The sequence below is a fragment of the Mustela lutreola genome, chromosome 2 (genome assembly GCF_030435805.1).
Source record: "Mustela lutreola isolate mMusLut2 chromosome 2, mMusLut2.pri, whole genome shotgun sequence".
NCBI classification, from domain to species: Eukaryota; Metazoa; Chordata; class Mammalia; order Carnivora; family Mustelidae; genus Mustela; species Mustela lutreola.
Window position 1 is genome coordinate 58,456,175 of NC_081291.1, and position 26,167 is coordinate 58,482,341.

The 26,167-nt window shown below is 47.2% G+C and overlaps 1 protein-coding gene across 3 annotated transcripts in view; it reads right to left on the reverse strand.

Annotated features, from left to right (window-relative positions):
* The window catches only part of EEFSEC (eukaryotic elongation factor, selenocysteine-tRNA specific), a 248,222-nt gene that overhangs the window by 118,238 nt on the left and 103,817 nt on the right, over window positions 1-26,167 (reverse strand). For 2 of the 3 annotated variants that reach the window (XM_059161904.1, XM_059161907.1), the window contains exons 3-4: window positions 16,620-16,716; window positions 14,505-14,669 (exon numbers count right to left, since the gene is read on the reverse strand). In XM_059161904.1, the coding sequence (XP_059017887.1) occupies window positions 14,505-14,669; window positions 16,620-16,716 (262 nt within the window). The remainder of the gene's footprint in view (window positions 1-14,504; window positions 14,670-16,619; window positions 16,717-26,167) is intronic. The other variant, XM_059161905.1, reaches the window with a different exon arrangement.

Sequence of the window (26,167 nt, forward strand, 5' to 3'; positions counted from 1 at the left end):
TCAGTAACGGTGTCACTGCCCAGCCTGCCGCTGCAGCCAGAGGTCTGAGAGATGTCTTGGACAGGCCTCTCCCCTCCGCCTTCCCCACAGCTACTCCACTGCCCAGTCTCGTGGATTCCACCTTAGATCCTGCTGTACTGCCACCAGATTGGCCCAATTGGCTTATACCATTACAACAGGCTCCTGACGGGGCCCCAGAAAGGCGCTCCTGGGCCCCTGGAAGCCACCCTCCATGCTGGCTGTCTCTCCAACACACAATAAACATGTGTGTACACACAGGACGCATACACAGTCCACCCTTCAAAACCATCTGCGTTACTGAAGACACTACCATCTCTAGAGCCTGCATGGTCTGTTCCCCCACCCCTACAGCACCTCTTGTTCTGGGGCTCTGTTTTCTGAGCTCCAGCGGAAATGCCTTTTTTGCAGGTTTTCCAATTCACTGAGTGGCCTCCCACTACAGGAGATGGCTCTACCATTGCTGTTCCTGCCACCTGGGACACTCTGTATGCCCACACCTCTGCTCTTCTCAAGCAGTCCTCCTCCTCCTTCAGATCCTGGAAGTCTGCTCTGACCTTCAGCCTAGGTGGGGTCCTCTGCTCTCTGTCCTCAGAGAGCTCTCTCTACTGTGTCCTGCAAAGACCCCGAAGGGCACGCATGACACATGTGTGAGTGTGTCGGGAAGGAGTACACGCTGGGAATGGGGCCTGCAGTGGCAGTGCTACAGACCAGGGACTCATCCTCATCTCTACCCGGCCTTATGTCTTCACGGACACTGGTCACTAACAGGCAGCCAAGGAGGTGGCCATGCGGTCTGACAGGGAGCAGGGGCCATAGCTATGCCACAGTGTGCTCCGTCCCACAAAGACTGGCACCAACTCTCCAAATTACTCCCACCCAGTATCATCTCATTTAAATACTTTTGGAAAAACAAAATGAATAGAAAAGAAAAAAAATCTCTGAATGGGTGGAATTTATTTTTAAATAAGAACATGTTATAATAAGGCATTTTAGTAAAACTTCAAACAAAAGCAGGCAAGTGCCTTTATTTTAATAAGACATCTCACTTGCCCTTTCCCCACGATTATTACAAGTTGAGGCCTGTGAACAATTAAAGCAACTGTTTATGGTATTTTTATTATTGTTTTGTTTTTTAAAAGAAAGGAATTATAAATATTCAATTTAAGTGGTGCATTGGCTTTACGCACATTCAGGAAACATTCAGCTTTCCTTTAACAAGAAAACTAAAAATGAAAGGGTCCCAGAAGGCTGCCAGTATGGTTAGGGGCTCAGCATAATGCTCACCACAGGCTGCAGGTTGGCCTGTCTCTCCCTGAGGTGCCAAGTCAGAGGGGCTGGGAGGGGGCGGGGAGAGGTGCCCTGGCCAGCCTGGCCCTGCTTCCTTCAGCCAAGAGCAAAGGAAGCCTTGTAAACTCTTTGTTCACAGTCAAATCCAAACCCTGGCCATGGCCTCCAAGACCCTCGATGATCTCTCCAACTTCTCCCCTCCCTTCCTCCCTCCTCTCCCTCACAGTGGCTGTGCCCTGCCCCCAACCCCTGTTGTTCTCAACCTCTTCACCATAAGGTCTATCAGGCAATTTATGTGCCCATACCCCCTACTGTTAGAAGGTAAATTCTGTGTGAACAGAAATGTGACCGCCTTATCCACACTCTATTCCTGTGACCTATCCTATCCTGGCACACAGTAGGTACTGAACAGAAGGGCTGAATGAACATGCTGGCCACTCTATGTGAGGTCTTTATCTCCTACTTACCACAGCAACCCTAGAAAGCAGGCACTATAACCCACACCTCCTCCCTGTATAGATGAGGAAGGTGATGGCATGTGGCAAATCAGGGACGTGAGCCAGGTCTGTCCAACTCCAGAACCCAAACCCTGGCCCACAGTTTTCCCAAACTGCCTGATAATAAGAATGACCTCAGGTGATCAGCTCAAACATTCATTCCCTGGTTCCCATGGTGGTGGGGAGGGGGATGACAAGATTTTCTAACAAGCATCCTCAGCAATTCTGAATGGCCCACCCTCACCCCAACTGAGTGTGAGAAATAATGGATTAGACCCCTGCCAGGCCCTGAACTCCCATCAAGGGGAGGAAGGCCAGGGGCAGAGGCTACATGAGGGATTTATTCCAACTACTGAGCAAGGACCTGGGACCAAGCCTGAGGTCCCAAACCAGGAGTATGTGGAGGGCAAGAAGGGGTCCGAGACGAGCCAGAGCACAGATCCCAGAGCAGAGGAGCAGGGCACCAGAACACCCAGAAGACCTCTCTCAAGTTCACTTTCTAGGTGTCATAGTACCTCCCCAATAAGACAAGGCATACTCTCGAGACACATGGGACATTACCACAGGACACAACTCTGTCACAGCCTCCTCTTCGAGATGTGGCCTTTGGAACACCCTCCCTAGGCTCAAAGCCCAGCTCTGGTAATCTGAAGATCACCAAAACCACGTGCTGGGTATTCCTCTTCCCAGACTCTGCCACAATGAATGTCACGTCTCCCTCAGATGTACCAGGCATGCTCTCATCTCTGGGCTCACCACGTGCTACTCTTTTGCTTGGAATGGCCTGGCAAAGCCCTGCACCATCCCTTGGGGCTCAGCTTCAACACACCCTATCAGGGAAGCAGGGCTGGAAGCTCTCCTGGACTGTTTGCTCCATGTTCTAGAAACCATTCTCACTCAGCACCTTTCTCACATGAGGGGACAGCCACCTGCCCTGCCCACCCATCACCCTGACGCCACCCACCCCCTGAGCAGGCTTCCCAAGGGTCATCCTAGGCTTTGCTTGCTTTCAGCACCTGACTTCACAAGAGGTGAGCCAGCAGCACTATGGGCAGGCAGTTTAGGCAGGGCTAGCTTCATGGGGGCACAGTCTCCATGGTCAAACAGGGTCTGCGTGGCCATACTTTCTACAGGAACCAGAACTTGCTTCCTAGCAGAGAGAAGGCAGTGGACCTGAGGCCGAAGATCAAACACTCCTCTGTGGGTCAGGCGGCACCATGTTTGCACTGGGCATGGCCTAGCACTAGTCAACTGTCTGCTGACTGAGCATTTTGTGCAGCAAGACCGCTTCCAGCTGGTGCTCTAAGTCTGGCGGGGTGCCCACTTCCTGAAAGAGGAAGCCCCTTTGGGCCCCCAGTGTTTTAGGTCTTGCCTTCTCAGCCTTGCTGCCAGCTCACATTTTCCACCACCCTCAGGGACATGCCTGCACATAACACTGGCTATAGCCCTCAGCCAAGGAGGGAACCACAGCACCCCCGAAGTCTTGGTAAGCCCGCATTCATCTGCATGCCCTTGTTCCAGAACCTATGCCAGCTCCCCTGGCCGAGTGAGTACTTCCCCATGGTGCTCACCTGACTGTGGTGGAGCCAACAGCACTGGGAAGACCGCTGCCTGAGGCCTTCAGGAGCAATTATGGCTGTATGAAGATGAATCTTATTTCTCCATGAAGGTGGCCTGGCAGGAGAGGGGGGAATGCCCTGCCCATGGCCACAGAGCTAAGTGTTCATACCCAGGATCCCAGACCTGGTCTCCTGGCTGGTGCGTGGGCAGGGACTGCCTGGCACGGTGCCTAAGCCACAACACAGCACTCGTGAGTGTTCTAATTGAATCACAGTCTCTTCTCTGAAACAATAAATGGACTTAATTTTACTCAGAAGCTTTTATACAATTGGAGGAGTTTTCACACAACGACTTGCAGGGGACAGCAGTGTGCCATAGCTGCTCTGTGGGTCTTGTGAGGCCACTGTGGGCTAGGACCCACACTTTCCTCAGGAGAGGTATGGAAGCCGGCCACAGTCCCCTCCTACCCCACAGCTGCCCCTTCTGGGTCTGCTCCCCACCTGGCCACCAGCAGGTGCCATCTGATCACCAAGGTTCCACCTGGAGGGCAACGGCCAGGGCACGAGGGCCATGAGGCTTCCTGCAGTGCTAACAACAGGCGATGATTACCAAGCACACCTTGGAACCTAGGTACTTGGAAAGACGCTCTAGAACCCATTTAATCCTCAAGCTAACTCCCCGCCAAAGGTAACATTATCCCCACACCTTACAGAGGGGGAAACTGAAGCACAGAGCTGAAGTAGCTTCCATGTGGTCATAGAGCTGGTGTGTAGGACATAAACCAAGGCAAAGTGGCTCTGCACCCTGCTCTTCACTTCCCCACACCTCAGCTGTGAAGGCCAAGGCATAGCCAGGTGGTGGGGGTGCCCACATTCAGGCTTCTAGGTGGGCCAGAGAAAAGGCTGGATCCCAAGATGTCCATCTAGCCTAACAAGAGGGCTAGTTATCAGGAAGCCTCAGAGGGCCAGTGCTCAGTCCTGCCATCAGGGGAAGCAGCTGGTCAGATGGGGCCAGGGTTTTCTTTGTGGCCTCAGGCACCAGAATCCCCAAGAAGGGCTAGGAGGGCTGTAGGTCAGCCCAGGTCCAAATGGGGCTCTACCTGCCCTCAAGGTCCTGACCACAAGACTTGAAACATACACCAAGTATAACCAGATGAGTTGGCAGCTTTACCAAGGGGACCTGCTTCTGGAGGGAGGCAGAGCAAAGCCGGGGTGGGGTTGCACAGCCGCCACAGGCTGTCACCCTTTCTGCAGAGGACAGCACTGGGGCTGTAGCAGCCATTTCTCCTCTGCTCCAACTGAGGCCTAAGAGCGCCAGCGTCCTCTCTGCAGAGGACTGTGGGGAATGCTGAGGCTGCTTGGGACCAGATACAGCCCGCTGTCTTGGGTTTAGGACCTTCTAGGCCCTGGAAGCTAGCTGTGCCCTCCACCTGCACAACCGCCCTCAGGACGGCCCCAGCACTTCCAGCTCCCTGAGGGAGGGTCCCGTGGAGCCAGGAACAAGGTCGGGCAGAATGAAGCAGTGCCTCTAAAGCTGGCCTTCATATTAGAGGGCATGGGCTAGAGACACAAAGACGTAAACATCTATAAGCTGGGGTGGCTCAGTCAGTGAAGCATCTGCCCTCAGCTCAGGGTCATGATCTCAAGGTCCTGGCTCTGGGATCTCCTTCTCCGAGGGTCCCTGGTTCATCACCACAGTGACTTAATTTGATGTGAAAGGGACAGGGTTATGGGGTTCGGTGGCCTCCTCATGCCTGCCCAGAGAGCTGGGGTGAGCATACATCTTAGATGCTGGCTGACAGAGTTTCACTCCAGAATCTTCCACTGATTGGCTTATAGAAGACTTTTAAGATTTTATTTATTTGTTTGAGAGAGAGAGAGAGAGTAAGGAAGGAGAAGCAGGCTCCGAGCCTGATGTGAGGTTCAATCCCAGGACCCTTGGATCACAACCCAAGCTGAAGACAAACGCTTACCCAACAGAGCCACTCAGGCACCCCTGCTTATACAAGATTTTTACATCTTCGTGTCTCCGTTGCATGCCCTATAAAACAGAGGACTACAGCACCTCCCGCAGAGCTGCTGGAAGCACAGGAAGAATACATAAAAAGGGTTTACATCTGAGCCTGGGACATAGTCCCACTCTATGATAGCCAACAAACAATCCTACAGCCACAGCCTGCTCTAGTGCTCCTTCCCCATGCTGGCCCAATAGCGTGCTGGGTTTCAGAACTCATACTTCCAGAAGCCATCTGAGGCTAAACTAAGAGAAGCTGGACCCCAGTGAGGCCGGACATGCCAGCCTTCCTCATCCAGCCACCAGCATCCGAGCAATCTGGCCCCAGTGAGGGCGGCCAGTGTCAGCACCCTCTCTGGAGAGGGACACATTGGCATGACGAAAACCACTCTCAGAATATAAAGGAAGACACACACACACACACACATACACACACACACACAAGAATAAAAGGGAGACAGGGCTTCTGGGAGTAGAAGCTGCAGTCTTCTCCAAGGGCTGATGCAGAATGGCACATGAGTCACTTGTGACTGAGGGGTGAGGAGCAGCTGAACAGAGTCTCAGAATGAGGCAGCCTCCTCCAGCCTGCTTCATCTTTAGGATGCTGGGCACATGTCTCTGACAACAGCACCTACACAGAGAAACCTTCCTGAGCTCCCCGCCTGCTCTGCGATCAATCTCTGTCCTCCCCTGTCGCCTGTCCTTCCTCCTCGGGGCCTCATTAGGGAGACAACAGGATATTACAACTTGGCTGTAGATGGTGATTCTAAACCCTAAGCCAGAAGGAACATGGGGCAGAGGCAAAGGTCTCGCAGAGCTGTGGTGTTCAGGGTTGGGGCAGGCGGCGAGCAGAGGCAGGGTATGCTGACCTTAGGTCATCCAACCCCTGAGTACTGAGCTCTGGGGGCCACGTAAAAAGGCACAGTGAATGGGAGAAAGACAAGATTCAGAGTGGCATGTGATAGTAATAAAGACATCTATCCCCGTATGCAGGCCCTGTTACAAGCACAGCATGGGACTGTCCTTGAATCTTCATGAGTAGCTCACAAAGAAACAGGCCCCAGGAGGTGATGTAACTGCCCCTGGAGTGAGTGAGGGGGAGGGACTCCAGCTCAGCCCCTCTGTGACCAGAAGCAGGCTGTTGAGGCAGCAGGAGATAAGAACGAACACCAAGTTCTTCAGCTTTGCCTCCTCAATGCTTACTTCTTAGCATCATTATCCCAACTTCCTTGGGCGGCCCATTCTTCCCAGGAGCCCCCACCCCCGCTCCAGGGGTGAATGTGGAATCCAGCCCTCCCAGTCAGATTGTGGCACTCCTCCTGGCAGGTTCAAATGTTACAACCCTCCCTGCAGGAGAACCCCCCTTCCTCCAGAAATCTCCCTTCACATCTCACTGTCTAGATCTGAGTCACCCGTCACAGGCAAGGGAGGGGCAGCACCTGGGTAGAATGGACTTGGGGACAAGGCCTGGGAGACTGGTCCACATAGAACAGGTCTGGAGGGAGGCATCAGCCCCACCCAGCTTCTCAGTAAGGAAGCCAGCCTACCCCCTTCCTGTCCCACCAGGAGTGTCTGGGTTGTATATGTCCATCACTTGCCACCAGAGCCCTGCATTAGACATGACAAGCATGAGAGATCTTGTGTGGCTCTAGGATGGGAAACTGAGGTGTGAGTGAGAGGGGTGAGGTCATACCCAGAAAGGCAAATACTCTGATGTCACTCATGTGTGGACTCTAAGAAATGAATGAACAAACAAACACACAACAAGAAGTAGACCCATAAAAGGGCTGTCAGGGTGGCTCAGTTGGTTAAGCATCTGCCTTCAGTTCGGGTCGTGATCCCAGGGTCATGGGATGGAGTCCTGCATCGGGCTCCCTGCTCAGCGGGAAGTCTGCTTCTCTCTCTGCCCCTCTCTCTCAAATAATTAAAAAAAAATTTCCTAAGAAATTCTTAAGAAAAATAAATAAATACTGAGAACAAACTGGTGCTTTGGGTAGTGGTGGAGGTGGTGAAAAAACCAGAAAGCAACTGAGGCCGGAGGTGACTACAGTTGGCTCTCTGCCACATAGGGCACTTCAGATCTCATCCTGGAGATGAGGGCCCCACCAGCGGAGAAGCAGGACACAGCGTGGCTCTGTAAAGCCCTTGCTGTCTGTCCTTCCATCAGTGGGTGGGGGCGGGCGCCCGAGCCAGGGAGGGTCACAATCCCAGTGGGACTGGGTGGAGGGCAGAGATCCTCCTGAGGCAGGACACCAAGTGAAAGGGGATCGGATCATAGGTACCTCCTGATCAGCGCCTGCTTCTGCCCTCCTTGCGCTGGCTTTTCCAAAACGCTCATTTCCTTCACTCCCGTCTATGCTTCTCTATCCCCCCTGCTTTGTCAGCTCCACACCCCTGGCACATGTGACATCCAGGTACAGAGAATGAACTCCCAGGAGTTTCCAAACCAAAGCCAACAACCATGAAAACAGCGAATTCAGAGAAAGCCTTCCTTCCTTATAGATCTTCTGAAACAGGAAATGATGAAGGATGAAGACCAGGCTTTCCATTTTTGATAAAAGACATAAAAGCAGAGGGAGCTCGGTCTTGACAGCTGATCTGCAGAGGTGGCTCAGGAATCCAGGCCTGTAGCCCTGGGCTCCTGGTATATATTCCCAGAAAATGCCGAAGCTGGGACCCAGGAGTATCTCTGGCACTGCTCACCGGGGAAGCATCAAGACGCAAGCCTCGAAGAGAAGACAGCCAGAGCAGGAAGCTGCCAGCTGCCCAGCTCCGGGTTTCTCCATCTAGACGCATGAGGTAGGGGGAGCAGCTGCTCCAAACCCAGTCCTCTGGTTGTTCACTATCTACTTGGAATCAAAATCCTGCTACAAAACAAACAGTTTCATTTGCCTTATTGGGCTTTCCTTACTGTTTTGGGCATCAGACAGTTTCTGGGGCCTCCTCTGGGCCTAGCCCTAGGATGGGCGCAAAGGGCACAGAGACAGAGAAGACCCAGCCTCTGCCCTCCAGGAGATGAGTACGGTGGGAGACACAGGCAGAAACAGACACAGAGACAGACACAGTGCCAGGCAGCACCTAAATGTGGACCCAGAGCACCCATGCAAGGGAGCAGCTAACTATCCAAGGAAGGCAAGAAGGGATTCAAGAGGAAAGAGGTCACATGCTCCAGGTTAGGGGCACGGCCCATCACCAAAGCTTCCAGATGAAAAACAAGGATAAGGGAAGGAGGGCTGCTAGGAGTTGGGAAAGCACAGGGAAGGCAGAGGTATAGCCATGGGCTTTCTGGGGTGAGAAAATACATCTTTTCAGATGTCACAGCTTTCTCTCTCCTGTGATCAGTGCCCAAGGGTGGGGGCAAAGGTAAGAGTAATGATGCCTAGTGGTACTTAAGAATTTTTTTTTCCCTTTCTGGAGGTTTTTATAAAGAAAAAAATAAGTCTGAATATGGACCTGATTTGGAGGAATATGCTGTCAAATTCTGAACTTTTCTCAAAAACAGTTTTGCCAAGTAAATAGGCATCTATTTAGATGTTTGTCACCATCATCAGAAAACGAACATGGATTCACAGTGGACAGTGTGGGCTGTGAAGTGTATTTCCATTTCAAGAACGCATTCAGCAGCCCTGAAAAGAACAGTTTCCTTATAACCTGGGAGGTGTCCTGCCATTTACTGCAACTGTACCCCACAAGAGACATTCCACAGGAAAGGAATCCTGAATGGCAACGATATAGTAGACAAGAGTTACCAGCTAAAAACCTGTGTACCTCCATGACACCAGGCACCTTCTGTCTGCCATCCCTACTGTCAGCACACTACAGCACCCCTCTTCCAGAGGCCCTGGACCAAGGTGAGACTTCAGTTTGGGATAAATTAGTGAGATACAGAGAAGCCGAGCATTTGCCTCTCAACTCCCAGATCTCTCTTTCTCTTCCCCTGTGGTCTGTGGCTCTTAGAGTTTCTGACATGACATCCCCAGTAGCCAATTGCTATTGGAAACATCACTAGCCTGAAATCCCCAGATCAGATGTGACCAAACAGATTTCATGGGATGAGGGATCAGGAGAACCTAAAGGCTGAGAAAGAGGCTGACGAATTTTGGGATGTCTGGTGTCCACGCCATTTTGGGATCTAAGTGGGATTTGGTTTTTCTCCTCCACTCCCATTCCCCCAACATTTCCTCTATCGGCTAATGGGCCCCAGCTGGGAATGGACGCAGGCAGCAGAGACAGGGGCCAGGGTCTGACCGGCTCCAGCGGGCCAGCCCTGGCCAGGAGGGGAATGTGACTGTTTATTTGGAATGGCTGTGCCCTGCCTCTGAGGGAGTTCAAGCGGTCAGATGTGTCCAAGTTGATTAGTGAAATCTGATGGGGATGTCACCAGGTTTGGGGAGGAGGGCCATCTAGTTTAAACCCCCCACCCTGCAATGTCCCCAGTGCCCGATAGGCACCGGCCACCAATTATAGTTACTGGAAAGTGGGGGCAAGAGAAGGTCAGGAGCTCTGGACCTCAAGAGCTTCTGAAATGTGTTTTTATAGGCTCTGTGGCCCAGGAGAGGCCTCAGTAGGGCGCCAGGCTCACCTACGAAGCTGCTCTGGAGGTAGGAGGGTCCGGCCCCAGAGAGGAAACAACACCGGCCCTGGCGTCTCTTTGGGGCCCCAGGGGCAGTGGATATAGTAGATACAGCTGGGTCTTTGGAGCCAGATGCTGGCTCTGCTGTCTGGTTGCTTAACAGACCTGGGCCTAGGTTTTCTCTCCTGCTGCGGGGGAGTTACAGGAAAGGAAGGAAGGAACAGAGCTGGCCATCTGTATGCAGCAGTCCTGACTCCACCACTAACCTGTACCACCCGTGTGCATACAGCCTGTGTCATCCCCACAGCACCCCGGTCATCCCTCGCAACAAAGTCAAAGCTCAGAGGAGTGACGAGGCCTGCCCACAACTGCAAAGGACGTGAGGTGTGTTCTGACTTCAGTCCTTTCCATTCAAAATCCATCTTCATTTCCTAGGGCTGCCCTACCCAATGACCAAAGCTGGTAGCGTGAAACAACAGAAATGTGTTCTCTCGCAGTCCTGCTGGCCAGAAGTCCAAAATCCACGTGTCAGTGGGGTTGGTCCCCTCTGTTACCTTTAACTCCATCTACAAAGACTCATATTCCAAAGAAGGTCATTTCTGAGTGTCTAGGGGAACACAGCTTTTGTAGGCCACAATTCTACCCACTACAGTCCATCCTTGAGTCCCCAAACCTTCATTCACATCATCCCATGTGCAAAATACTTTCCCCCAACATCGCCAATTTCTCACCCCTGTTATAGCATACTCTCAGTCCAAAATCTCATCTAAATATCATCAGCTCAAAAATATCATCTAACCCACCTAATCAAGCACAGATATGACCCATCCTGGGGCCAAATGCCTCTCTATCTGTGGATGTGTGAAACTAAAAGACAAGCTTTTTGCTTTAAAATATAGGCAGAGCTAGAGGGTATTATGCTAAGTGAAATAAGTCAATCAGAAAAAGGCAATTATCATATGATCTCTCTGATATGAAGAATTTGAGAGACAGGGTGGGAGGTCGTGGAGGGTAGGGAGGGAAAAAAATGAAACAAGATGGGATGGGAGAGGGAGACTAACCATAAGAGACTCTTAATCTCAGGAAACAAACTGAGGGTTGCTGGGTGGTTGTGGGGGAGGGATAGGGTGGCTGGGTGATGGACATTGGGGAGGGTATGGGCTATGGTGAGTGCTGTGAATTGTGTAAGATGATGATTCACAGACCTGTACCCCTGAAGCAAATAATACATTATATGTTAATTTAAAAATAGTAATATAAAAAATAACAAAATACAATAGAATATAGGTACAGGGGGGAAAATGAAGGGAACACAGAGGTCACTGGACCCAAGCAAATTTGAAATCCAACAGAGCAACTTCTGTTAGCTTTCCTGGCCTGAAAATGACCCTCTGTGGCTTGGTCCTCCACGCTCTAGGTCCACAGGCTTCCCCGGCCCTGGCCTTTGGGCTCCCCTCTCTGGCTTCTGCCTTTGTGTCCATGGCTCTGGCCCTGGAGTCATTCTTCCTTTTTCTTGAAAGATAGCATTAGTTACATGAGTTAGAGCTGAGTAATTCTATCAGTCTATTTCCTACAATTAGAATACCAGAAGTCCGACTGCTTTGGCAGTGTTTTTGCCAGATATAACATTCTCAAAAACCTCGTGGGTCTCTCATGTATGTCAAGGGGATTCCCACCAATAAAAAAGAGAGTTCTTCACAGCCTGGCTTCTGCTAAGATGTTTGAATGGATCCCTATTCTCCACAGCAGAGGCTGTCCACCCTCCCTGAAGGCCCTTCTCCAGAGCATGCTTTTTCAAAGTGCACTCCCTACTTTTAGCACCGTTTGGAATCTGGAAAGGCCGAGAATCTCCCAAATTGTCAAGTGCAGGTATCTTTTTGCTAACAGTTCCACCGTCAGTTCCCTCCTTTCCTCTCACATTTTACTTGGAGCTGCAAAGGAGAAACCAGGCTACACTTTTTTCACTTTGATTGGAAATATTTACATATTCAAGTTTGCTACTTACAAGTCATGCTTTCCCTGACCAGTAAATCAGAAAATAGCACAGCACTAGAGAGTTAAAAGGTAGGCTGGGAGAAATGGGTGAACAGAAGAAAGAGGAGAATTAAATTCATACTTGCCAAGCACCTTCCATGTGCCCAAGGACTACAAATCAGTAATGGGACCCTGATAGACAAGTTCCATCTTCATAAGGATGAAAAGAGTGGTCAAAGACCTCAGAACATGTTGGCACTCAAACATTCCTGTCAGGTTAATGTGGCTGCTTCTTTCCGCCTCGGCCCTCCCTCATCCCATGCTTTGGTCCAGCATAGTGGCCACTGATCTTATCATCCAACACCAGTCCCTCAGGTACTGCACTTCCAAGTCTATGTCCCACGGCAACCTCTCCTGACACCACCTTCCTGTTCCCGGCTGCTCTCCCAGGCTGCAAACATGTATCCTCCCAGCGCAGAAGGGATACTGGACAAGGGTGGCTCCTCAGCGTCTGCCTCAGGGAACACCCAGAAGGCAAAGAAATTTACATTTGATTCATTCTCTGTTCCAGTTAAGAATTAACACACAACACTATAGTAATCTTAACTTTGTTAAATATAAGTTTGGTTTATTTTCATAATTTTGTGCTTTATTTTTTTAAGATTTATACTTTTAGTCCCTGGCACAACATGGATTTGATTTAAGTGGTGTGTTTATCCAGGACTAACGGTCTTCAGAGGAGGATCAATGAGAGCCAGCAGAGGAGGGGATTATGACCCTAGAACTCCGGGCCTATGTCAGGGGAAGCCCTGGGACTCGGAAGGGCAGGGTCATTGTCCCTCAGCTCCTGCTGCCACCCCAGGGAGCCCTGGAACCTGACCAGTCTCAGGCCTATCAGGGAAGCTTTTCTTGAGGTTGGTCCTCCCTGGTCAGGAGACTCTTCCCGAATAACTCCAGCCCTGCAGAAGGAAGCAACAGCCACACCACCATAAAATGAGTAGAGTGGGGTAATTTAAACCTGAGGTCTCCTTTACCTGGGGAAGCCCTGGTCATTCCTCTCAGTCATGAAATACCCCTTTCCTACATCCACCCAGGCTATCCTAGACCAGGAATGGCCAACACAAGGTAAAGGTGCCCCTTGGCCTCCCCTTCTTCAGGGCAGCCACTGTCATCGTGGTTCTCCCCCACAGGGTGATGGGGTATTTTATGTGTCAACTAGGCTAAGCCACTGTATGTACATGTTTGGTCGAGCATTATTCTGGATATTTCTGTGAGGGTATTTTTTGGATGAAATTAACATTAAGAGGAATAAACTCTGAGTAAAGCAGATTAACTCTCCATAATGTCGGTGGACTCCATCCAATCAGTTAAAGGCCTGAAGAAGAAGACTGACCTCCTTGGAAGAAGAAGAAATTCTGCCAGCCAATAGCCTTCAGATTTGAACTACTTCCCTGGGTCTCTATCTTGTTGGCCTATCCAGTGGATTTCAGACCTGCTGGGCCTCATAATCATGTGAGCCAATTCCTTAAAATATACCCACATATATATTCACACACACATACGCATACACACACACTCTGTTTTTAAGGAGGACTCTAAACATCTAGTAAGCCAGACAACCTTAGAATCTGTCTCAAGACAGCCCTCCAGGGAGAACTCCCAGTTCCCAAACCGAATCCACTGACCCAGGGCTGTGAGTGCATCCAGCAGTTGGTGCTGTCCCTGGCGCAGTATACAGGGCCAAGTTCACGCCTCCATGTCCCTGCACTCCAGGTTCCTTTGAGAAGTAGACAACCACCCTGGACCCCAGATGTCTTCATAGGATCTGCCTGGCTCTAACTAACCCTTGTTCCCCACCCTTTAATCCCCCTGAAGAGCAGGGTGGTCAAGGAGGCTCTAAGTGCTTCTTCTCCAGTAAACTGAAACCACAAGAAAAGCCCACTGCAGATGGGAACCATCCAGGCCATTGAATAGCACTGAGATCAGAGCCAGGCTGGTAGTTGCCAGAGGCGGAGGCAACAGGGAGACACACAGCTGCCCACAGGTCTTCCACAGGATAACATGGTATCTACCAGTGGTCACTACGAATATAAAACTCTTCTGGATAGACTCCAGAATTTAGGAGTCTGAGCGACACAAGACTGTAACTGTGTTTAATTTGAAACTGCTGTGGCAAGGCAAAAAGAACCCAGAGAGAAGTCCGCGCGTACTTGCCAGCCTGACATACAGAGCGTATAGAAAGGGCAGGCATGCACCCTGCACCCTCACTTGTTGATCATGTGATCCTGAGCCCACTACACCTTCTAGAGCTTCCATTTCTTCATCTACAAAGAACACCTACTTGGCAGGCTCATCATGACACGTCACAGGCCTCCCCATGTTGGTATTATTATGAGAACTAGGGAGAGTGGTGGTTCTAGAATCCAGGAAAGGTAGGAGAGAAGATGGAGTGGAGCAGAGCCAGAGGGCCAGCCCTGGGGACCTGGCACAGTAGCTCAGCCACTGGAGAGGCAAAAGGGCCGACCCTCTTGCTCGCCACTAGAGAAACAAACAAAAAGGAAGGACAAGGTAAGACTGACCTTGAGGGCAGGAATCTCCACACTGTCACCGAGGCTGATGGAGCCTGAGAGGATGGTCCCTGTCATCACAGTGCCTTGACCTTTGATGGAGAAACAGTGGTCCACAGACATGAGCAGCGGCCCTGAGGGGTCTCTTCTTGGGATGGAAATCTGCGATGTCAGGAGCTAGAAAAGAGACAGCCTGAGGCACATCCATCCGACCTCACATGCCTTCCCAGCCTTCTGAGCCTGCAGGATTTAAGATGTGTCATCAGCTAGCCCCTAGGTACCGTGGAGGCCTCATCCCCCACCACGTGGCCTCTCACAGCAGGAACCAGCCACTGGCAGACCCTGGAAGCTCCCCAGTCAGCTTTGCCTCCCTTTCTCTGGAAAGACACCGCCTCTGGGAAGGCTTTTCTGCCCCTTCTGTACGGCTGTGCTCCCCACCCCCATCACCCGTTAACACACTGTTGTGAGCTTTTGTTTATTTGTCTCTCTCCCAGGGCCATGAGTCCTTCCAAGGATCTCCAGCAGCTGGCATGGTGCCTGAGAGAAGGACAAGAGACCAAACGACCTGGGTGATCAGGGCTGCCGCCATGTATGGCAGGGCAAGAGGGGCTGAGGCCACAGCCCCAGGCCGAGGCAGAGATGGGGGACCACCTGATGTCTGCCAAGGGCCAGCGTTGCCCTCTCAGTCTGTGGGGCTGCTGCTCCTTCTCCTTCCACGTGTTTCCACCACAGCCAGCCCATTTTCCTCATGCTGACTATGTGCTCTTAGATGTCAGAGCTAATTCCCAATAAATAAATGAAAATAAAGACCACATTATTCCTTTTATTTTGAGGCTTTCGGATTTCATTAGGAAAGAAGCTGTCAAAAAGTATTTGGCAGGGAATGTTCCAAACTCTCAGCCTTGTGATAACAATTCTTCTGGGAAAAAAACTAAAGATTCAAAACAGGCTTGGCCTGGGATTTATGCAGAGGCTTCTTAAAGGAATACATAAACATCTTTCATAGCAGTGTTTGTGAATTTTGCTTTAGTAAAAACAACTGTCCAAGGCTCCTAGACCAAGAGCTCTCAGAAGGAGAGGAAAAAGTAGCAAAAGCCTCAGCCAGGAAAGGTCTGCTCTGCTAAGTTGGTCAGAGTGGCACCGTGTAATCACAGAATCGGTCGCAGTGCACACGATCACATCTGTTCTCAGCTCTGCGGGTCCAGGTGTCAGGGGACCCTAAAGAGACCCCAGCAACTGATCTGGGGCTGAATGCCAGTTCCACCACATACTTGCTATGAGACCTTGGGCAAGTTACTTAACTTCTCTGGACCTCAGACACCTCCTTGGTAAAACAGGGATAAACAACGTTAGCTTCCCAGCACCACTGTGAAAGTTCATGGTCCTTGTGAAAGGCATGTCAAGAACACCATCACTATCACAGCAAACTCTGATACGGCACTGTTCTGAGCACAGGACACCTACTAACCTCATCTAACCTGCATGCCAACTCCACAGCTAGTGTTCTTTTCCTGACTTTACTATTGAGGGGACAGAGATGAGAGAAAACAGGTCATGTGCTCAGGGCCACACAAAGAGCAGGTGGTGGGCCGATGATCCAGCCCACAGTTGCCACGCCACCCTTCTGAGCGAGGGACACTGGTTTCCATTGTCACGGCCTCACAGCAGCAACACCCACCCACCCCCCACCCCTGCCCTGTCTTCTGGCTGCCCTGGGCACCCTGTGCTGGCTGGGCTCCCACCCGGCCGTACCTATCACCACTGAGCCTGGAGGAAGCCCCTGGAATGGAAGACAGGGCCCAGAGCCCCAGGAGGCAGGAGCTGCTCTGTCTGAGTGGGGGTGTTTGACATGTTCTTTTGAATGACTTAAAAGAGTGTGGATAGCTCAGCAGGACCTTGAGCTAGAGAGTGAGGCCTCTGCTTCTATTCTGGTTTCACTCTAGGAGGGGGGTGAGGGAGGGTCTGCTAAGGTAGGTGCCTGGGGGAGGCGTGGTGGGACTTAAAGGAACAGCTCAGAGTCTTCTTGCTGGGGTGCCTCCCATTTCTCTCCATTATATACTTAGCAGGATACAAAGGGTCTGAGTGGGGCTGGGGCCACAGGCCAGCCTGGATTCAAGCTGACAGTACCTCAATGAGCTCTGAGATGCCCTGTGGAGCTTCTGTTTCAGGGGCTTCTGGCCCCCCAGGCTTGGCCGCCACGGGTATAATCGGTGCACCTCGGAACCTGAAATGGAAAAACAAGCCCTGCCAAGTTACAGAGATCATCAGCACGGATGAGCAGCAGATGAGGAAACAGAGGCCCCACAGGGAAATCCTAAGGATGAATGATAAAATTTAAGAGGGTGCTCCTAGGTTTTAACCTACACTTTCACAACCCACTCTGAGGAGGCAGCAGTGAACCCTAGCCCCCAGGACTCTGAATAAAAGACCCTCTTGAAGAAGACCAGTAAGTATATCCCAGCCTCCTGCAGAGACTCATGAAATACTGGTTTATCAAAAAATCTCTGAAAGGGCACTTGGGTGGCTCAGTTTTTAAGCGTCTGCCTTCGGCTCAGGTCATGATCCCAAGGTCCTGGGATCGAGCCCCACATTGGGCTCTCTGCTCAGAGGGAAGTCCACTTCTCTCTCTCCCTCTGCCTGCTGCTTCCCCTGCTTGTGCTCCCTCTCTCACTGTCAAATAAATAAATCTTGAGGGAAAAAAAAAGTCATGTCCCTGAAGACGCACCTGGAAAACATACTTCTATCATACCAGTGTCTAATGGCAGGTAGTCCTGACCCGACCCTCCTGAAGAGCTCCTCCTTCTTTTATTTATTTATTTGAGATTTACTTATTTTTTTGAGAGAGCACAAGCAGGAGGAGGGGCAGAAGAAGAAAGAAACCTCAAGCAGACTCCCCACTGATCATGGAGCCAGATGCAGGATCCCGGGGTCCCAGGACCCTGAGATCATGACCTGAGCTGAAACCGAGTCAGTCACTTAGCCAACTGAGCCACCCAAGTGCCCTAAGAAGAGATTCTTACTATAAGTATACTTTTATCTTTTCCATTGATTAAAAAAATATATAAAATGGAAAAGAGAAAATATACGACCCATAATTCTATCGTGCATTATAAAGAATTTTCTATTGAATGATAGCAACAACAGTGATATAATGGCAAATAAACTATAAGGATGTGAAATTTCATGTATGCGATAACCAAAATAAAAAAAAGATCCCTTGGCAATGCATGGAAAAACCAAGGTTAGAAATAAGGGCACTAAAATGGCAGGAATATGGGTTGTATATTCATCCTCTAGGTGCTAGCAAAGGCTGAGCCAAGCATATCACCTGGACACCTTCTGTGAAAGCTCTCAGCACTGCTAAAGAACTGCCACCATTTAACAGATGAGAAATGGAAGCTTAGAGAGATGAATTAATTTGCTACAAGTCATTTATTATAATCTCAGAGCCAAACTCTAACCCAGCCTATCTGACTCCAGAACCAAGGGTCACAGCTTCCATGTTATTATCCTACTGCCCAGGCCTCCTCTTTCATTTATACAGCTGCATTTCAGCGTGACCCAGAATTTATATGCTTTTCCTCACTAATGTTACTCATTTAGAACATTTTGAATTTTTCACTATCATAAATAACACTGGTAAACATGATGGTGGACATGACTGGCTTTTTCTTCCCTTGTTTTGGGATTAATTCATGGGGTATAAACCTAAGACTCAACATACATTGAAAAATCAGCAAAATGGTGGAATAAGGACAATCAGAAAGACTTTCCTCTGTAAAATAAAGAACATAGGCAAAAAATCATCAGAAGCAACTTTTTCAGAACTCTAGAAATTAACCAAAGGTATGCAGCAATCTGTGGTATGTTTATTCAAGAAAAATGGCTGAATCTTGGTAAGAATAAAGGAGCTTTGTGGCATTTTAACTTGCCTTAATCCTATCCATTCTTCCCCAACTCTGCAGCAGCCCTAATAACCAGCATCTGCAATCAGAATGGAAGCCAGCAGCTTGACAGCCACTGAGGGGGCAGAATGGGTCTGCCCATCAAAGCCCTTTTCATAGAGAATTGCCATTATTTTTCCTTTCCTTCCTTCTTGGAAGACTCTACTTGCAAAGTTATCTTTATTTTTCCTTAAGGGCATTTGCTGAAAACAATCAGAGGCAATTGTTTAATACCACAGCTGCCTGAGGGAGGATAACGGTTTGGGTAAATCGGTGGACCAAACAGCTTAGAAGGAAAAGCTAGGAGCTTCCATGGAAGCTTTGGAAAACCTTCCATGAGAGGTTTGGAGGTTTCCTGGGGAACTAGAAAGCTATTTATGGGCAAAAGCATGGTACATGGTTAGGAAAGACATAAGAAGGCCCTAAGTTCTTACCTCTGGCTGACCTTGAGATTCAAAGCAAACAGGAAGTGAAGGCCAAGGCAGAGTTGCCAACTGCCTGCCTGAGCACTGAAAGCATGCCCCAATATGCACAAAGAGATCCTTGTCAAAGATTGGGAGACTTGGGACGCCTGGGTGGCTCAGTTGGTTGGACGACTGCCTTCGGCTCAGGTCATGATCCTGGAGTCCCGGGATCGAGTCCCGCATCGGACTCCCAGCTCCATGGGGAGTCTGCTTCTCTCTCTGACCTTCTCCTCATTCATGCTCTCTCTCACTGTCTCTCTCTCAAGTAAATAAATGGAATCTTTAAAAAAAAAAAAAAAAAAAAAAAAAAAAAAGATTGGGAGACTTACTGATTCTAGGCATTTAAGAAAAGCTCTAATCATTAGTTGACCACTAAACTGAGCAGAGACTTCAACGGTCACACATAACTTTCAAAATTACCTCACAAAAGTAATTTGCGTGATTAACAACAAACTATGAAAGTATGGGTAAAGAAGAGAATCCGATGGCCAGAATGGCCACATTATATTCTTGTGTAAGTACAATTTTCAACAAAGAATAACAATACAACAAAAAGTTGTATGGTCCATACACAAGTATGGCCCATACACAAGAAAAAAATGGAGTGTAATAAAAATTGTTCCTGAGAAATCCCTACTAGACAAAAGTCTAAAATCAGCTACTTTAAATTTGTTCAAGAAATAAACCATATCTAAAGAGCTAAAGGAAAGAATCAATATAATGTGTCACCAAAGAGGAAATAATAAAAAAGTTAGAAATTATTAAAAAAATAGAAATTTTGGATTTGAAAAATACAATAACTGAAATGAAAAATCTGCTAGAGGAGCTTAATAGCAGATTTGAGCAGGCAGAAGAATCAACAAACTTAAAAAATATAACAATTTTGTTTATGCAACCTAAGAAAATTCAAGAAAAATGAGAGAAGAGAAATGAACAGAACCTCAAAGATATGTGAGACATCAAGTACATCAACAAGTACATACTGAGATGTCCAGAAACAAAGGCTAGATGGGGCAGCAAGACCCGAATAAGCTTCAAAAACTTTCAAAGTATCTGAAGGACATCTAAAAAGCTTAGCAAATTCCAAGTAAGAAAAACTCAGAGATATGACCCAGGCACATCATAATCAAATTGTCAGTGGCCAAAGACAAGGAGAAAGCAACAAGAGAGAAGTGGCTCGTTTAGCACAAGGCATCCTCAAGTAGAGTAACAGCTGATCTCTTCAGAAACCATGGAGCCAATACCAAATACCTAAAAATAAAACAAAACAAAATAAAAACAAAAGCAAAAAAACCCCTATCATATAGCAGACACTTGATAGGTATTTATTAAATTATCGAATAAATGAACAAGTTAAAAAAAGAAAAGAAAAAAAGAAACCATGGCAGCTAGAAGGTAATGGGATGACATATTCAAAGTTCTGAGAATTTAAAAAAAGAAGAGTAGTAGTAGTCATCGTCGTCGTCATCAACCAAGACTTCTGTTTCTGCCCCCTCCCCCCGCCAAAAGCTTCAAAAATGAAGAGGAATGTAGAATTACCATATGGTCCAGAAATTTTTCCTGTGTATAAATCCAAAAGAATGGAAAATAAGTACTCAAACAAATACATGTACATGTATGTTTACAACAGCACTATCCACAGAAGCCAAAAGCTGGAAACAGCCCAAATGTCCATCAACGCCTTAAGTGAAAAAGCCAGACATAAGAGATCACCTATTGTGTGATTTATATGAAATATCCAGAATAGGCAAATCCATAGAGACAGAAAACAGACTGGCGGTTCCCAGGGCTGAGAGAACAGGAAACAGCTGCTAAATGGGTACAGGGTTTTTGAAATCAGATAGTGGTGATGCTGGCATAATTCTGTACACATTAAAAGGGTGGATTTTACGGTATGTGAATTATATCTCCATTAAAAAAGAAAAGAACATACATTGAAAGGTTTAGTTAACATTTTTTACTACCACAGTGATTATCTGCAATGTCTATTTCACTAAACATACACCAAAAGCTCCTTATTTTTTATACATACCTCATTTGAATTTGTATTTCCTTAATAAGCCATACAATGTTGAACATCTTCCATCTGTTTATTTACTAAGAGTGCTTTTAGTGAATGTTTCCACACCACTTTCCGTTCTGGTCTTTGCTTTCTCCAGTAGGTGCACCCTTACATTCCCCAGACTCTAAAAATTGCTCTGCAGTCCACTGTCTCAACACAGTGGGAGCGAGGGAAAGGGGCGACGTCAAGGGCCAATGGTACCAGCACCTGTGCTGCGGGGCCTTGCACTCCTCATTTCAACAACCCTTCAAGGTGGCTGTTATTACTGCTCCTCTAGGTTTACAGAAGGGAGTCCTAAGTTGGCTAGAGTCTGTCATTTGCTCCAGGTCATATAGCTAATAAGTGGTGGGGCTGTGATTAAAACCAACTCTGGGTTTACCACCTACCTGAGACTATCAAGAGAGTTAGAGTCAGGGCCGTATGCCTCTTCTTGAATCCATGAGAATTTGGAAAGTGGCTGATCTTCAAAGATCAGGCAACATAGCATATTTAAGTCCTATAAACAGTCCTATAAACAGTATCCTTGTCTTTTAGCAATTTTAGTTCTCAAACCAATGAAAGAAAGGTGATAGCTATAATGACAGTATTCAATATTCTCATAGTTTGCTATCACTTTCAAATAAAAACATAAATTTGCTGCATCCTTCAAATAAGCCTTGGAGGTAGGAAGAACAGTTGTTAACATTCCCACAACATTAGTTGAACATGATGTGAATGGTAATTAGTTAAATGCTTCCATCACCCCATTTGATCCTCATAGTAATGATGTGAGGGATAAAACTGGCATTTTAGAGATGGGGGAAACTAAGGCACAGAGAGGTTAAATGGTTTCTAAAGGGCAGAATTAAGGAGCTCTGTTCCAGAGCTCTGTCCTTCCCACTATGCTGGACATCCCCAGGACGACCTCCACAAAAGCCAAAGGGTTCCCTCCTCGGGGAATGGCTGCTGTGTCAGTTGTCACCATGGCTCCTTTGAAACATAAGAACAGAAGATGAAGCCCAGTGCTCCCACCCACCAGGACAGAGCTGGGTGACTCTGTTCCATCCCCTCCTGCCTCTATTTCAGTGTTCCCTTCACACAGCTCACTGTTTCCATACCCTCTTCTCAAGTTTTGTCAAAATGGTACACCACCTAAGTAAGCTATTATTTCTCAAGGCTTTTCTTTTAAAACAATTTACATTCTTACTTAAAGCCACTTACTGAAAAACATAATTATGTATTATCTAAAAGGAAGACTGGTATCATTCACCACAAAGAAAAGGTACAGAAGAGACCCTCCCATCACCAGACACTGCAAGGACAGCCAATCCGTCTGCTCCATAAAACCTGTGCCTAAAGAAAGTCTGGTGTAGGGGCGCCTGGGTGGCTCAGTGGGTTAAGCCTCTGACTTTGGCTCAGGTCATGATCTCAGGGTCCTGGGATCGAGCCCCAGATTGGGCCCTCTGCTCAGCGGGATGCCTGCTTCCCCCTCTCTCTCTGCCTGCCTCTCTGCCTACTTGTGCACTCTCTCTCTGTCAAATAAATAAATAAAGTCTTTAAAAAAAGAAAGAAAGAAAGCCTGGTATATGTTCAATGTCCACACCCAGCAGACGGCATGAGGCTCATAGCCATGCTTGAGAGTCTAGGACACCCCACGTATTTGCCTTCACCAGTTGACCTTTAAGCTGAACAGGAGGCACAACAGTTACGGCATAAACTTGCTAATGCCAGTTGTGTTACTTTAATTCAATTTAGTATCCTAAGACAGTCTGATAATAGCTATTTCTATGAGAATTATCTAGAAAGATGCAACACAGATAAATCTCTTTAAACTCTGGTGATAAATTAGATGTGAATAAGAAAATCATAAAAGACTTCAAGGGGCATCTGGGTGGTTCAGTGGGTTAAGCCTCTGCCTTCAGCTCAGGTCATGGTCTCAGGGTTCTGGGATCCCTCATTGGGCTCTCTGTTCAGCAGAGCCTGCTTCCCTTCCTCTCTTTCTGCCTGCCTCTCTGCCTACTTGTGATCTCTGTCTGTCAAATAAATAATAATAATTAAAAAAAAAAAAAAAAAACTTCAGGGGGTGGGGCGCATGGGTGGCTCAGTCCGGAAGCCTCCAACTCCTGGTTTGTACTCAGGTCAAGATCTCATGGTCATGAGATGGAGCCCTGTGTCCGGCTCCACGTTCAGCAGGAAGTCTGCTTGAGATTCTCTCCCACTCCCCTTGTCCATACTCTTTTTCTCTCTCCAAATAAATAAGTAAACAAATAAATCTTAAAAAAAAAAAAAAAAAAACTTTAGAGGAGGATGTTCAAACACAGGAAAGTTCTCCACTTACACTGCTGAGCAAACTGTGCTTCCCATTAAGCAGACCAAAAGAGTAAGACAGTGCATTTGGTTATGGTTTATAAGTAAAAGAACTCAGAGCACCAGTCAGTGGGCTCAAACTGGAAGAAAAGATGGGCCGGGTAGAAGATTTTCCAGCAAGTGACAGATGTAATAAGGTCATGAGCTCCTGCAGCAAGTACCTCGGCTGCAAGAAGCTGTCTGATGCTCAGACATAACAGAATGAAAGCCATTTGTTGAGGCCTCCTCCAGGAAACTTAACTGGAGAACAAGTCTAACACACTAGTGGGACTATTCTACCTTGTAAGATGCTATCAAGAGAAGCAATCATGCATGAACACACACATACACACGCACACATGCACACCCGTGCATGCCGCACCTGGAGAGGAAAAAAAGCCAAAATGATGACCGCAGCTGCCTAAGGTCTTGCAGCTGGAACTTGCAAATTATGACTTTTTAAAATTGGCAAAGCAACAAACCCTAGAGCTTTTAAAAACGTAAGTTCTGACCAAGAGCATCCAGAATACAGCTTGCTTTACTGAATTCAGACCAAAAGAATTAATGGTAACATACGAATCAGGAGTGCTAACTTGTGTAAAATTGAAATTATAGGTGATGCAGAAATCACACATGCCCAAACAAAACAGCAAGAAGAAGAGGAGATAAGCCTGAATTCAGAATGCAAAACCACTCACATGGCCAAGATGCCTTAGACAAGCCTGGATTAACTGCGCCCAGAGTAGTGCTCATGAGGAAGGGGAGGCACAATGCTCAGAACCTTGTAAGTTTCCCCTGGAGCAACTTACATTATTGATGTTATTAATGCATGTGTTGGAAGTAAAAATATTATGTAAGGTTTGTGTCATCTTTCCTAATTCTCTGCTTTAAGCAACTTTTGATTTATCAACTACAGTTCCCTACAGAGGACAAGAAATCTACTACTGTACCTACAAAAATAAACACAGAGAAAGCAAAGAAGGCGATTAAATCCTAGCTAGATACTACTTCCTGCTGAAGGCTCTGAGCCTCATTAAAAAGTTAGGGAACTGCTGAAGACATAGTGGGACCAGGCGCAGACATTTTCCTGAATTCAACAGAAGAGATTTAAAGATAACTGAAAAATTATTGACTTTCCCAGACAACTCCATGCATTTTCCCCCAAATTTTTATAGTGGTAAAATACACATGACAAAAAAAATTACTGTCTTAACCATATGTAAGTGTATAGTTCAGAGGTATAACATACATTCATATTAGAATGTATAAAATACATTCTATTCATGGTGGTGATCATCACCATCCAGTTCCAGGGCTCTTTTTTTTTTGTTTTGTTTTTTTTAAGGTTTATTTATTTGAGAGAGAGAGAGAGAGCAGCAGGGGTCAAAGGGAGAGAGAGAATCTCAAGCAGGCTCCCTACTGAGTACAGAGCCTGATGCAGGGCTCAATCTCATGAACCTGAGATAATGACCTGAGCCGAAATCAAGAGTGGGACGCTTAACCAAATGAGCCACCCAGGTGCCCCCAGAGTTCTTTTTTCTTATAAAAACTCCATACCCATTAATCAGCAACTGCCCACCCCCCCCCCCCGTCTCTTAGCTCCTGGCAACACTACTCCTCTATGATTCTGACTACTCTACACTATCTCACATAAATGGAATCATATAGTACTTGCCTTCTTGTAACTGCTTATTTCATTCAGTAGAATGTCTTCGAGGTTCATCTATGTTGTAGCATGTATCAAAATTTCCTTAATTTTTAAGGCTAAATAATATTCTATGGGGAATGTACTTGTGTATGTATCACACTTTGCTTATTCATTCATCCATCAATGGACAGCTGGACTGCTTCCACCTTTTGGCTATCATGAATAATGTTGTTATGAACATGGGCGTACAAATATCTCTTGGGGACTCTGCTTTCAATTCTTTTGGATATATACCCAGAAGCAGAACTGTTGCATGGTAATTCTATTTTTAAATTTTATAAGTTCTTATTTAAATTCCACTTAGTTAACATTAACCTTAATTTTTTTAGGAACCCCCATACCATTATCCATGTCAGCTGAACCATTTTACATTCTCACTAATACTGCAAAAAAGCTCCAAGTCTCCACATTTTGCCAATACTTATTTTTTTTTGTTTCTTGACCCCAGCCATCCAAATGGATAGAGGTGGTATCTCATTACAGTTTTTATTTGCATTTCCCTAATGACTGGTGATACAGCATTTTTTCATGTACTTCTTTGGAAAAATGTCTATTCAAATCTTTCCCATTTTTGAATCAGGTCACTTGGTTTTTGTTCTTAGGAGACAGTTCTGGGAGTTGCCTATATATTCTTACTATCAGATATACAGATTCACAAATATTTTCTCCAATTCTGTAGGTTGCCTTTCTATTCTGTTGATTAGTTTTGATGTACAAATTTTTAAAATTTCCTTCTGAGAGTTTTAGGTCTTATATTTAGTTCTTCAATCCCCTTTGGGCTAATGTTTGATATGATGTCCGTCCTCATTATTTTATTTTTGGCTATCCATCCAGTTTTCCCAGTAGCATTTGTAGAAAGATTGTCCTTCCCTCACTGAATGGTCTTGGCCCCCTTGTCAAAACTCATCCGAACGTATATGCAAGGGTTTATTTCTGGGCTCTCTATTCTATTCCATTGTTGTTTTTGTCCATCTCTATGCTAGTGCCCATACTGCTTTGATTACTGTAGCTTTGTAGTAAAATTTGAAATCATGAAGTATAAACTCCCCAATTTTGTTCATCTTTTTAAAGAATGTTTCAGCTACTTGGGGAACTTTCAGTCTCTGTATGAATTTCAGTATGGGTTTTTCTATTTTTGCAAAAAAAAAAAAAAAGGATTGGGATTTTGATAG